The sequence below is a fragment of the Struthio camelus genome, chromosome 18 (assembly GCF_040807025.1).
Source record: "Struthio camelus isolate bStrCam1 chromosome 18, bStrCam1.hap1, whole genome shotgun sequence".
Classification (NCBI taxonomy): Eukaryota; Metazoa; Chordata; class Aves; order Struthioniformes; family Struthionidae; genus Struthio; species Struthio camelus.
In genome coordinates, this window is record NC_090959.1 from 13,471,579 (window position 1) to 13,486,407 (window position 14,829).

General features: G+C 38.6%; 1 protein-coding gene across 3 annotated transcripts in view; it reads right to left on the reverse strand.

The window, feature by feature from the left end:
• Positions 1-14,829, reverse strand: part of LOC104141235 (serine/threonine-protein phosphatase 4 regulatory subunit 1) — a 32,079-nt gene that overhangs the window by 11,693 nt on the left and 5,557 nt on the right. For all 3 annotated transcript variants that reach the window (XM_068912001.1, XM_068912000.1, XM_068912002.1), the window contains 10 exons: positions 12,932-13,064; positions 12,463-12,569; positions 10,848-10,990; positions 10,192-10,338; positions 7,587-7,694; positions 6,367-6,432; positions 5,647-5,805; positions 5,000-5,193; positions 4,213-4,643; positions 2,202-2,434 (listed from right to left, as the gene is read on the reverse strand). In XM_068912001.1, the coding sequence (XP_068768102.1) occupies positions 2,202-2,434; positions 4,213-4,643; positions 5,000-5,193; positions 5,647-5,805; positions 6,367-6,432; positions 7,587-7,694; positions 10,192-10,338; positions 10,848-10,990; positions 12,463-12,569; positions 12,932-13,064 (1,721 nt within the window). The remainder of the gene's footprint in view (positions 1-2,201; positions 2,435-4,212; positions 4,644-4,999; positions 5,194-5,646; positions 5,806-6,366; positions 6,433-7,586; positions 7,695-10,191; positions 10,339-10,847; positions 10,991-12,462; positions 12,570-12,931; positions 13,065-14,829) is intronic.

Below are 14,829 nucleotides of genomic sequence, written 5' to 3' on the forward strand. Positions count from 1 at the left end.
GGGTAGGGCCCTAGAAGGAAGGGAGGTCCGGGAGAGCTGGTTAATATTCAAGCATCACCTCCTCCAGGCTCAAGACAGATGCGGGGGTCCGCTGCTGAATGGGGCGGGTGCCCTGGTAACAAAGGGTATAGAGAAGGCAGAGTTCTTGAATGCTGCCTTTGCTTCAGCCTTCACTGCTAAGGCCAGTCCTCAGGAATTCCAGACCTTGGAGACAAGAGAGGAAGGCTGGAGAAAGGAAGACTCTCCCTTGGTTGAGGAGGATCAGGTTAGAGATCTTTTGTCCAAACTTGACATCCGCAAATCCATGGGCCCTGATGGGATGCACCCGCGAGTGCTGAGGGAGCTGGCGGATGTTATTGCTGGGCCGTTCTCCATCATCTTGGAAAGGTCCTGGAGATCAGGAGAGGTGCCTGAGGACTGGAAGAAAGCCAATCTTCACGCCAGTCTTCAAAAAGGGCGAGAAGGAGGAGCCAGGAAACTACAGGCCTGTCAGCCTGTCACCTCCATCCTGGGAAAGGTGATGGAACAGCTCCTCCTGGAGGTCCTCACTAAGCATCTGGAGGACAAGAAGGTGATCAGGAGTAGTCAGCATGGATTCACCAAAGGGAAATCATGCTTGAGCAATCTGATAGCCTTCTCTGATGGGATGACTGGCTGGGTAGATGAGGGGAGAGCAGTGGATGTCGTCTACCTGGACTTCAGCAAGGCTTTTGACACTGTCTCCCATCGCATCCTCGTAGGTAAGCTCAGGAAGGGTGGGCTAGATGAGCGGACAGTGAGGTGGATTGAGAACTGGCTGGATGGCCGAGCTCAGAGGGTTGTGGTGAATGGCGCAGAGTCAAGTTGGAGGCCTGTAGCTAGCGGTGTCCCCCAGGGGTCAGTCCTGGGTCCAGTCTTGTTCAATGTATTATTCATCAGTGACCTGGAGGAAGGGACAGAGTGCACCCTCAGCAAGTTTGCTGATGATACTAAACTGGGGGGAGTGGCTGACACACCAGAAGGCTGTGCTGCCATTCAGAGGGACCTGGACAGTCTGGAGAGGTGGGCGGAGAGGAACCTCAGGAAGTTCAACAAAGGCAAGTGCAAGGTCCTGCACCTACGCAGGAATAACCCCATGCAGCAGTACAGGCTGGGGGTGGACCTGCTGGAAAGCAGCTCTGCCGAGAAGGACCTGGGAGTGCTGGTGGACAGCAAGTTAAACATGAGGCAGCAGTGTGCCCTTGTGGCCAAGAAGGCCAAAGGTCTCCTGGGGTGCATGAGGCAGAGTGTTGCCAGCAGGTGGAGGGAGGTGATCCTGCCCCTCTCCTCAGCCCTGGGGAGGCCTCCCCTGGAGTACTGTGTCCAGTTCTGGGCTCCCCAGTACAAGAGAGACATGGCACTCCTGGAGGGAGTCCAGCGGAGGGCTACCAAGATGCTGAGGGGACTGGAGCATCTCTCCTCTGAGGAAAGGCTGCGAGAGCTGGGCCTGTTCAGCCTGGAGAAGAGAAGACTGAGAGGGGATCTCATCAACGTGTACAAGTATCTGAAGGGGGAGTGTCAAGATTCGATGAGGCCAGCCTCTTCTCCGTGGTGCCCAGCGACAGGACAAGAGGCAACGGGCAGAAACTGAACCACAGGAAGTTCCACCTGAACCTGAGGAAAAACTTCTTCACTGGGAGGGTGACAGAGCACTGGCACAGGTTGCCCAGAGAGGCAGTGGAGTCTCCTTCGCTGGAGATATTCAAAACCCGTCTGGATGTGATCCTGGACAATATGCTCTAGGTGACCCTGCCTGAGCAGGGAGGTTGGACTAGATGATCTCCAGAGGTCCCTTCCAACCTAAACGATTCTGTGATTCTGTGAAAGTAGTAACAAGGAAGTGTGTAGGTGTCACCACCTGAATCAACCTCTTATCTGGAGATAAAAGACCAATTTTACATTTGTTACAGGAAGAGGTGAGACTGTACTTGATGTATTTCATCTGAAAATCCTACAAGGCCATTACAAAACTTTAATTCTTAAGTTATCTGCGTGCAAACAGAAATAATAGCCCTCAATATCTTTGATTTTTTTGAAAAACTAGTAGCACGATAGTTACGACGTAGCAACGTTCAAAGGTGTTAGATCAGAAGCGAGTCAGTTATGTCAGGGATTACATGACCATATACACTACTTTAGTCGGTAAGAATTCCTTCCAGTCTTGGAGCACAATGCATACTTACTGTGCTTTTCAGTATACTGGTGGTGGACTGGTCACTGATGTCATCCTGGGACGCGTGGGACAAAAGAGCGTCTTCCTCTACCTGGCTGCAGGTAGCATCTGAAATAGTCACTTCATCTGAAACAGTTGTTTTGTTCTGAAGCTTGCGCCCACTCTCCGTTTTTTCGGTCTCACAGTCACTGATGGAATCAAACTGAGCAGCTCTGAGAGCAGCAGACAATACTTGGACTTGAGCTGCATAAAGCAAAAGGAGACTATTTAGTTTCCTTTCTGCACTTAAAAACATTAAACTTGCAAATACCTAAGGTGAAAGGATAAAAACAAGCCCCATCTAGCCTGCACAGAAAAACAGTAAATTAGGAAGCATTTGCTGTTAGAAAGGAAAGCCCTGGTACTCTTCCATAAAACAGTCACATAAATTAGGAGCAATGATCTGCAAGTATTAACATTTTTAGCAAAAGCATACTACTGACACCACTGACAGTTATTTCCGATAATCCCCTGTAATGAAGTATCACAGGATACTGGCTCACATCCCATTCTTAACACTTATCAAATGTTTTAATACAAACTCTTCTGTGATATTCTTGAATTGGTTCAGCTGCCTGGAAAAGGCCTCAAAGGGTATTTAAAACATTTCTGAAGAAACTCTACCCCGAGGAAGGGATTAGCCAAACCTCCTCCAAACTGTTTTACTGAAGCGGATAAAAAAAGAAAAGGTCAAGTTTACTACTATGTCACCAATAAAGTCAGGACAAACTGTATTTGTACGCTACGCAACATTTTGATGTGCTGCTAGGAACGAAAAGTTACTAGGAGTTTGGAACGCTCATGTGCATGCCTACAGCAACTACGGTCTCGAAATGAAATACCAGAGCATACTTTTAAAGGTGAAAAATACTAGAATGTATTGGAAATAAGAGGAAAGGACAACTTTGGAAAGGCAGAAGAACGGATTATAGGCCTATTTATAAGATGGCTTTGGTAGCTAGAGCAGGAGGGAAACAAGAATTAATACCACATCTCTCTCCGTTCTTAGTAAAGAGGCAAGATTGTTTGCCTCAAGTCAACAAAAAAATTGGAATCTTCAGTGTTTTCTCCCGTACATCTCCAAATCACTCATTTTCTTGCTGTACAGCTGTCAAGCCAACATCTCCATTTGCCCACTTCATGTTATTATGCTTCTTCCTTTACTTGACACTTGCCTTTACTCTCTCCTTTTTCTTTCTGAAACTCAGTTACACTGTTTTTTTCCTTTATTCACTGCAGTTCCTACTTATTCTCTCACTCCTTTCTTAAAATCTAAGTTTTTAACCTCTTCCTCATTTAAGTCTCTGTCTTTCATTCTAATCCTTTGTCTCTCGTTTACAAAGAATTTCTCTTTTTTTCCTGGTACCTTACCAAAATGGTGATGGGTAGCCAACTACATATGCCACACTGCCAGTAAGCTTTCTGCTCATCGCGAAATAAAAAACAGAGTTAACTACGGATGACAAACCTGTCAGGAGGGATTTAGCCTAGGAAATACATATGCAATCCACAACCAGACTATCGCATCAGTGGGTTCATCAACAGGCTTTTATGAGGAGGCTAAAGAAAGGTGACTTGGAATCATGGTTGTTCACACTCAACCAAATATTAGATGAGTTCAGCTAATTAACAGCTAATATTGTCTCTAAAACCCACAGTATTTAAAACTACTGTACTTAAAATCGAAGCTGATTCCAGCAGCTTCCAGAAAGCTGCCAAACAACCAATTTCCCTTTTGTAGTTGGATCCAATCCTATTATGCCAGCAGAAGCTAGGAACACTTCTCCACCTGTTCTAGGGATAGTTTAGGTCTTGGGAAGAAGGCATAACTTTCTATAGCTGAACCTGAAGCAAAATAATTTATTACCAAGGAGGTCTCATCACCTTATTAATAGCAGGACAATTAAAACAGTCAAGGGTTTTGTAAAGGTTGTAAGAAAACCTGCTTGGAGGAAACATCACATTACTGTTAAGAGTCTCACCTTGAACATCTGGATCATCTATGTGTTCCTGCAAGCTTTCTAGAACTTTTTTTATTTCATTACTGGCAACACAGTTATTACACTGCACAGGGCAGTCTTTATGCTTCTCAGACTTGAACTGAAGCAACTCCAGATCCTGGCTTATATCAGGCAGAGGAGGGCGCCAGTACAAGAAAGTATTAAATACATCCTCAGCAGACTGTAGCCTCGAGTTCGTTCCTGAAAAATTGCTGTCCTTCATGACCTCTATGACACCAGCAGCAACATCACTGCCCTGAGATAATCTAGTCAGGTCTTCTCCAGGATTGGTACAACAGCCTGAACTTCCTTCCCATGTGTCTTTATTTAGATTCTTAACTGAGAGCACTGTATTTTCAGCTGAAGTCTCCTCAGTCGATGACTCTGGTTTGATTTCCATTGGTTGTTCTGAACTGATAACAAACACATAGTTATCCAAATACAGTGTAAACAACTTAGATCAGTACTTTTCAGTTAAACACTTCACAAGATAGCAACAATCACAGAAGCTTATTTGCTCTGCAGAAAGACAGAGCTGGGTCAACACTACGTTTTACTTCACCGCTTTTCCCTTTGCCTTCCTGCGAGGGCATCAAAAAGTCAATTATATTTAAATAATGTTGCTACACTCCAGCAGACACGTGTGCAACCTCACTCTTCATACCGTTTCTGGAACCATACTTCTAAGATTTTCAGTGCTAAACAGCAACTAAAATAATTATCCTCTTTCTTTTCCCTTCTCCAACTTCCTGTCTTTCCCACGACTTACCTGGAAGATGCAACATTTGTAGTGGAGGACTTCAAATTTATATTGTTGCTTGCTTGACAGGAATTGGAAGTCACATCTTGTGGTGATGGTCGGATACTCAGTGTACCATCTTCTCGAATGTAAAGACCAGCACTTGAAGGGTTTGCAAAGGTAGAAATGAATGGGCCAAGGGACTGAAAAGCAGCCTGACGAACCTGAAATAGTATAAAGACATAGCATTCAAGATTCCTGCAGCTACCACAGAGTTAAAATTGAAAAATAAAATTCGGTTCAAAATTATTTCCAACTAGAACAGCTTCACTGAATACCAAATAAGTGACACCTAAGCAAGGATGTCAGGCTATTAAGCGTACACGTACAAATACAGTAAAGAAATTTAAAGGAGTCAAAAGATTTGAAGGATATCACTTCATACTTCAAACAATATCTTTAACACATGCAACTTACTCTCAGAGGAGTTTTTAAGATGTAAAATTTTAGAAACATCATGCTCACATAGGAATTTAACAACTAGCAATGAAATTTTACATTTAAGTAACAAGAGAGGGGGAAAATAAGGCAATTGATCTTATTAGAGCCTTGACTTGCATCTTCCCAGACAAATCGTACACAAGTAGCAAGCATCAGTTACGGAGGGAGTTACTTACCCATCTACAAGTGTCACTAATAAGACTGATAAAGAGTGGCGATAGTTTGCTTCTGCGAACTTCTGGGGATGTCGTATAAGACACTGCCATAAAGCACTCAGCACAAGCTTTTCTCATTCCCCAAACGCTATCCGAACAAAGTTCAAAGAACTTTGGAATCTGGCAAAAATAAACAAAGCCAAGACTAATTAGATACTGCAGCAACTTTATATTGAGGTATTTGTTTGGAAACTGAGGACAACGAGAGCTCAAGATGGGGAAAAAAAATGGGTGAAAAATGGGAGAAACAGGGACAGATAAATACATATTAATTGAAGAAATCTGAAGAAAAGAAATTTCTGTCTCCTACTCATTTCATTAGAATTTTATGTATAGTTATATATACTTGGACAGAATAGGAAGAATTATTAATGGTCTGAGAGTCTAACTTGACTGATCATCTAGTTCAGAGAAAGGAAGAGAGTCATTAATTTTAGAATTCACATATGGGTTATCAACTACACTGGGGGGAGGTGGAAGGAAGCATTTGGTGGAAAAAAAGGTCTATTTCTGTTCAGTTGCTGTCTTGTATATTTGCAACCAAAGCCTTTGCCAAATCCATTTCAAAAAAATGTGTGCACAATGATGAATTTCCAGAGAGGACAATAACAGAACCCTCATAATTAAACCTTTTGAGATGACAAATACAACTCTCCTAAGTGGGTTTTGATTTTTACATACCAGAAGTCTCTCTGTGGCTTCTTGCCCAACTGCATTACAAATGTCACCAAAATTAGCTGCACAAATCTAGCAAAAAGAAAAAAAAAAAGTCACGAATAAGATCCCGGCCCTTTCAAGTGCATTAGTGAGTTTTGTTGTTGTTGTTTTTAAATCAACTTCATCATTCATTATTTACCCCATGTAACAATTGCCCATGTTTGACTATTCAAGTTTCACTCATGTAACTATATCCTGTAACGTTAACTCCTCATCCTGAGGAAAGGTTCATTAGAGCAAGCTTCCACAAGCCATATGCCTTTGAAATCAACAGTAGGATAGGCTTCTGCACTGTGAATAGTCTCATCTACTACAGTAATCATTAAAGGGAATAGCAAACACACTTAAATATTTAAATGACTTTGAGCAGCAGCTGTCAAAAACGAAGCAGAATAAAATACGATACGAGGGTTGGGACTTAGGTGTACTGACAGAACTATCTTTGCTATGGCTAAGGGTGCCTTTGCTAAGGCAAAGTTTAATCAAGGTTTCAAGTTAGTGCCCTTTACAGTATGTTACAAATGCTATAATTAAGGCAGAAGGGACGTTCCTTCATGTTGGAAAGGGATACTGCCAAAATCTGAAACCAATTAAGACAGGACTGTATTAATACATGATTTGGCTAATATAATAAGTATATATAATTAATAGGTAAGAAAGGTATATTGCAGATCAAATTCCAATAACCTTGCCTTACAGTAAGGACCAAGCTGAAGCTCTGCTTAACTCTTAAGGCTACTGAACTATTCTAAGACTTGTTGTGCTAGCAATTGCATTCTCAATCAGGATTTGAAGCACATCTCATTCTTCTGAGATTTCTCCTTTCAGTAAGGTGAGGTTTAAAATAAAAATAAATAATAATAAAAACGAATGTCTGAACTATCCAGTATTTTTGAATTTCTGATTTTGAAACAAGAAGGTGAAGAATTGGCAACTGTTTCATTGTAGGATGTAAACAAACACAGCTTAAAGAAAAGGTTATGCAAAACCATTTAATGGTGCAAGATCAAGTTAACTGCTACAATGCCATTCACCAGTGACTACTATTTATTTTTTTACTGAACTAAAGAAACTATAACCATGCCAATGAGTTAAATAAAATGATTAAACTATTCAGATAAACGTGTGAACCGCAACATTCAAACTAACTCCACGTATTTCAGGGTTGAAAACACCAAGCCAACCTTTCGAACTTGAAACAGTTTCCCGTCACTGCAAAGCTCACAGAAACGAGGAAGCAGCATGTGCTCAACTGTGGTTCTGCTCAGCATAGAAGCCATTTTACAGATTATCTGAAATCAAGAAGGAGATGTGTTAAAAGAAAAGAAGAAATTATTCCTGCAATAAACAAGTTATAAGCATAGCCTGATATTCCTAAGTATTACTTCAGAGAGCAAGAAAGCATCTACCATCTCTCAAAAATATATGAATAATGTAAAAGCACTTATAATTTCACACACTTGTTAATGTGAAGCACAACTGTAGTTTTTGTATGGTCGTATTTTATTTATCATTCTGTGCCACTGTATCTGAGCATACCATTTCTGCATATTACTGAACTGGATAAACAAGACAATAAATCCACTTTTATTAAAAGATGCGTTTTCAAGTTGTTTTGCAGCGAGACACACTCTGATATTTTTGTACAAAGACAAGAATTCCATTGCACTAGCCAGCATACAAAACTACAATCTTTAAGTATATGATAACTATCCTAGGCACGTAAGTAAACACTTGGACTTTCAGAGGACTGACCAGATGCTTAAAAACAAGAATATTCCCAGCTCTTTATAGGATCATAGTCTAAACAGACCACATAATACAGTAAGAGTTTGCCAAACAACAGGAGAGAAAAGGGAAGGCAAGACAAACTAGTTACATATGTTAGCTAATGCACGCTTTAGAGGCTTCAGATTCAAAAGCTTTACTTAATTACATTGAGATGTTAATCCTAAAGTTAGTAATATACTCATTACTTTAGCTCCTTATTGTGAGAAACTGTCAACTTCAACTACCACCACAAATCATGTTTCTGTTGTGAAAAATCAGGTGCTTCAGATTATATGTTTCCTTTCAACTCCCGCTTTATGGAATAACGCACTGTAATCCTAAATTTGCAATGGTAAAGAGGATGGGGCTCCCATGCACCTTTTTGTTCAGCTTCTGCCTGCAGCACCAGGAGTTACATGCTTACACAACTGTTGTCAAATTAAGAGCGCTCATCTTTATTTTTATTTTTCCAAAATAAATAATTGAAGCTTTCTACCTCCATAAAAATAAGCTTTGTTCCTAGAAAAATTTGCCTTCATAATAGAACATTAAATGAGAACTAAGATACTGTTCAATCGCGTTCTGCAAATTGTCAAATTTCTAAAAGACATCTGGTGCTCAGATGTCACCCTGGAAAACTACCTAGCAATACTCAAATCCCAAACAGGGAAGAGGAAAATCTAACTGCTAAAACTGTTTTACAGGTCAAGTAGATACTCGTGCTGAAATGTAATTACGCATCAGCACTTTTTGTGAAGTCAGTTGATTTCTTGAAAGCGAACAGGGAGTGTTTTTCTAAAATACTTCAGAATTAAGAGCGTGGTCATCATTCGCACGTTTTTGCAACGTTAATGTGAAAACTGGAAGAACAAACGCGAAGAAGCTACTGGGTAACATGATCCTAAACAAGAATTAAAATAAGGCTGCCAACATGGCCTCTTTAAACTTGGTATTTTTAAAAATATAGAATAAAAATCAAAGACTTGCATCAAACTACAAATTCAAATACGTTAATGAACAAACAAAAATAAGCAATAAAACCTTTCATTCAATGTCAACACTATTCTTGGACCTCATCTTAATTACTGTTGTAAACCAGAAGCAACAGCAGTTGTTGTTAATACTCACCGCAAGTACTCAATACATCGACTACAGAAAAAAGCTCCTCATAGAACCTTCCAGTTTTAAGCAGATAGTAACATTTTTGTTCCCAATTAGCGTACATAATTCAAGAAGCACAAAAGATTCATCAAGAACTTCACTAATGCAGCCCCCATGATTTCTCCACTGCACAACAGGTATAGCAGCTAAAAAAATTTTCCTGAAGTACCTCTACATTTGGTCAAGAGATATTAATATAACAGTAGTTAGGACAACCTTCCTTCCTTCTTGAGTTCAATTAAGATACAAATTCTAGTCTTATTTGTAAATTCTCGATGTGATGTTTCAAGTCCTGACCAAGTTCCTTGGAAAAAAAATCACATTGTTTCAATAGTACTAATCATTACAAATTACTAAGAATCTTACAGATTCAAGCCTTAACAGCTTAAGACGTGTAAGCTACAGTTCCAAGCTTCAGTTGTATCACGCTAGTTTCTGAATTCTCAACAAAGCAACTAATAAATAGAGAAGGAATACAACAACAAACTGAGACAGTAATGGTACAGAAAGTTCTAAGTTCAACGATAAATGTAAAACTCCCAGGACTAAGGACTAAGATTTTTACTTTCTATTTCTTATATTTAGTAAAATATCACACAAAGTCATTATAAACATACTCTAAAGGATCTTAATTATAGCACTGCTAAAAAACGGAGACACTAAATAAGTCAAAGAATGACAATCCTAGCCAGTGGTATGACAGATCAGCAAGAGATGGCACAAGAATTAAAAGTCTGATAGAAAATTCAATTTTCCAGACTCTTGCACTGACCAATTTATAAATTAAGCAAATTAAGCCAACACATCCTAAGAAGCAATAAAATTTAAAGATATAAGCTTTCTTCTAGCTTCACTTACATTCACAGCTTCCACCTTGTACTCATCATCACTGTCAGGAGCAGAGAGGTCCAACAGAATTGGACACACCTTATTTTCAATGTCATTCTGAGCAACGAGATCTTGTTCTAGCAGGATGAGCAGCGCTTCTTGACCTGCCTTTCTAACCTATTAATTACAATTAAAAATAAAAAAAAGTCCATCACTAAAAACAAAATTAACCGATGAGGTGAGAACCACAAAGTATATGTTTTCATCAAACACACCGGTTAAAAAAAAATAAATAAAGAATTCAATATAAGGAATTACTAATGAAGACTACATTTTCTTATCATTGCTAGATGCCCCTTAATCAAATTCTGAGGAGCAAACAGAAGCTGAAGTAAGGCGAGGACTTAAGGCACAGTTCCTACAATAGACTGTACCACTATGCTGCTGGGTAGACCTTTTGAGTTTCCTATTCTCTCCAAAGGAAATGAGGAAAAAAAATTATTCATTATTCATTAATTATTTGCTCCCTAGTGAAATGCGCTGAAATCAGTAAACGGAAAGCACTAAAGAAGAGCTAGGTATCAATTAACAATGAATTTCCTATTTCTTTCTTTCTCATGCCTCAAGGTCATTGAGCCACTGTGAATTTTCCAAACATTCAACCCATGTAGTCTGGTGTTTCCTACCTGATTGTTAACATCTGTGAGGTATCTCACTACTATGGGCATAAGATATTCAAAAAATGCTGTTGGGAATTTTGGTCGACTTTCTTGCAGAAAAATGGCAATGGGAGGAATTTGTTCCATCAGCTCTGTACGTACAGTTGGTTCTAACAATAAAAAGAAAGTCAGAACTGCATCAGTAATTTCAAAGTTAAATCATGTGCTCTTAAAGAAACAAACAAAATAAAACCAAAAAACCCAGCATTTTCTCTCACTTAAAATCCTTAACATCAGTGAAAACAGAAATATTCAAAATGTAAGGAAGTATCAGCACTAAGATTGTCTGTTCTTAAAAGAAAGCTGAATAAAATAGAATAGCCTCACATACATACAACATCACAGTTCAGAAATTTGGGATTAGTTTTCTAATAAATCAGATTAAATGAGGGCAGCCAGCTAGAAAATTCAAGTACCATGAAGGTATACATATTAAGTTACAAAGTGCACAACTGTTCTGAAAAACTGTGTGCAAACACAGTTAACCAACTTGTACCAAGTATACCAGGCACATCTTATGTACGTTCATATATAACCCATTTCCTTGAGTATATTACTTTGGCCCTTGATTCTTCCTTATACTAAGTAAAGACATACTTGCATATATACATGTGAAAGTCAAAAGTAAGTTGATAAAAAGTTTTCATGTTCCCACTAATACATATTGCTATTAGATGACTTCCCTTTACCTTAAAAAATAACCAAATATTCTATCATTCAAATACAACTGAGAAAGTAATGAATGTTTTCTATCCTCAATAAATTAACATAAATATTCACAGTATCCTTAAGATGTATGAAAGTACTCAAATATGTTTTTTATATTTCACTTTGGTATCCCAATTACCCAGTCAGAAGTCAAAGACGACTCAGAACTCAGAATAGTTCATTTCCTGTCCTAACGTGAAAGGTTTCAAAAGGCAAAATTTTTGGCCATATAAAACAAAAACAGAAGCCAGTCATCTTTAAGATGCTAGTTGTTGTCTGCCGTTATACTTAAACCCCCTTTCCTTCCCCACCAAAAAAAAAACAAAAACAAAGACATTTAAATATAGAGTTACATTAAAAAAAAAAAAGTTAATTGGCTCTGAATATAGGCATGGTGCAGTGTATATGTTGCAAGTGAAAGAATTAGAAATAACACATTCTTTTACCCCAATTACATCTGGTATTTATTCAAGGCTTACAGAAATAAAAATTTAACATCCATGTGCCTTCCTTTAAGTTATGAATTACTTCCACAGTGTTAAAGGCCAGATGTTCCCATTCAATTCAGCAGAGATCACCTGCATTAATCAGCAATTTCTGTGCTTGGATACAAGTTAAGGGAGAGAATTTTCAAAGGAAATCAAGCTAAATGAATTCCCACATTCAAGTGGTTTTTGTAGTCTGGAGAAACCAGCTGCCATATGATGGAAGAGTTAATTTCAGACTTGAACTTCATGTGGGAGTTTTTCAAGAAAGACATCTAAGAACTTAAATACTCATAAATGTTCCTTGCCTCCTCAAAATCTAAAATCATTGTTTTCTATATTGTAGCTTACATGTAAAATGAGTTACAAAAATTAAGAAAATTTCAAACCTGCATCTTCAGAGAGCCTGACCACTATCTCCATTACAGTCAGGAAATCTTCCTCATTATTACTGAAATCTCGAAAGACATCCAAAAGACCTCTAGCAATAATTTGCCTGTGGAGGAATAATATATTAAATGCCTGCTAACAACATATAGATGGGAGGAGACTAGAAATTAATCAAAGGTAAACAGGCACCTTAAGGGAAGATCAATGTCTTCTCTGAACATTCAGACATACTAGTTACACAGTTACTAGTTACACACGCCAACAAAACGAAGGTGGCAGAGGTCAGAGTTCTTATTCAGATGACCAAGAACAGAAACACGTCTTTTTGGAAATTTTGTATAATCGTTATTGAAACAGAAATAATATCAGGCATACGTTTACAAGAGTAATACAAGAAATAGTAATATCATAAGATTCACAGTCTTGTTAGACTCAGATTACCATCAAGCATAATTATTATACCCGCACCTGTTAAATATGTTATCACTGAAGGCATACTTTTCCAGACGAGCCAACGGAGTCAAATTATCCTGCCCAGGAATGTCCAAGAACGCTGTTATCCTCATGCTATCACAGTCTGGTCCATAATCTTCAAACCCAACTTGAAAAACAAGAGTAACAAAAAACAAAGAAACAAGAGTCAGCAGGAGAAGTTACAGTATAAAATATACTACTCACAGTAACACCACTCTTTTTAGATATACTCTGCAAAGCAAATCTATCTGTGCATCACCAGGAACTGCATATAGAAATCTTAATTTGCACCTAGTGAACTCAAGAACAAGACTCGCATATGCATCTGTAAATTCAATCCTTGAAACATAATCCAATTCAAATGTCATAATATCCTTGACTTCTAACACATTTTATTTTGCAATTTGAGTGGACTAATTACATATACTACAAGTTAAATGGGCTTAGCTGACAAAATTTCATGCTATCAGCTGACAGACAAATCCAGAAGGAAAAACAGTCCCTATTAAAAGAAATGGAAACGTTAACAGTGACAGAAAATCCAAACCTATGTTGCTTTAAAGCAGTAAAACCTTGGGTCTGTTTCAAAGTTATCAAGGCACATTTCCCTTGGGTCCCATGCATCTAAATCAGATTTGCAGCTTTGAGGAAAAACCTCAACTTCACCTTACTTGTGAACATATTTCAAAGCTTTCTACTGCAGACCTATCAAAAACAGGCTTTCCCATGCAAATCTGTCATCTTTAAAAGATCAGGTTTCAAAGGAGGTTTAACAAAATTTTACCATACCAACTGTTGAAGTTTGCCCACCCGGGGTTATAAGCATCTAATCCAGTAACACGCACTCGATTACAGGTTACGGACAGAAATGTTTAGAAGACTGACAGCGAAGAGGAAAGGGAATAGGATAACTCTGCCAAATTGTTTTTCTGACTTGGCAGGACATGATATTAGGTACTTAAATCAGTAAAGGAAGAATATAACTTAAGAACTGAAAGTAAAATGACACGCCAAATATACTGTATTTTAAACTAAGACTATGAGAACATATTGTAGGCACCCCAGGTTATGCCCCTTTAGACAGAGACCTCCTGTCTTCAGGAAGGAAAAGTTGCATAGTACTTCCATTAAAAAAGTGCCAAGCTTTGGCCAAATACCTAAAAGCAAACTAGAATTCATTTCATTCACAGCACCAGTTTCCCCTGTTTATAAAGTGGGAAGAATGGGAATAACCTCTCCCACTGACACGCTTTTCATATCCATTTGTTACTATTCAGAGTGCTATATTAAGTATTCTGGTTTAATAAAAATATTATAGCCCTTCCCAATAGTGATTGCCATCCCAATCACTAAAAAGCCGGGGGGGTTGTTTGTTGCAAGTCTTCCATCCTTATTATTCCAAAACGCAATATGAAGTTGCCAGTAGGTTAAGTGACTTGCATATGTAATTCCAAGGTCTCTGATATAACAATCTTTTCAGGATTTAAATGGTTGTGCCTTAATCAGGATAATTAAGCTTCAAGTCTACCCTCACACTTCTTCTATCATTGATTTTATACTATCAAAACTCTTCCCTAAAGAACCCCTTAGCTGAGACCTGGCATAATGAACTTTGGCTCTGAACCACATTAATACCTGTTATAAATAACTTTTTATATGAAAAAAAGCTCTAGTACCAATGACAGTCTTAGTGAGAGACTGTAGACTGTATTTGTATACTGGATTGATTCAGTGCTCTACCTCCTGTAGAAATCAATTAACATTAAGCTATGCTGGTACCGACTCTCAGCTTTTTTCCTACAGAAGAAAAAACTGATTTCACATATATAACTTTGCTTTCCAAATATGTAACACCCACGTTTTGCTTTCTGTCTTCCTTAAATGGGTCACAT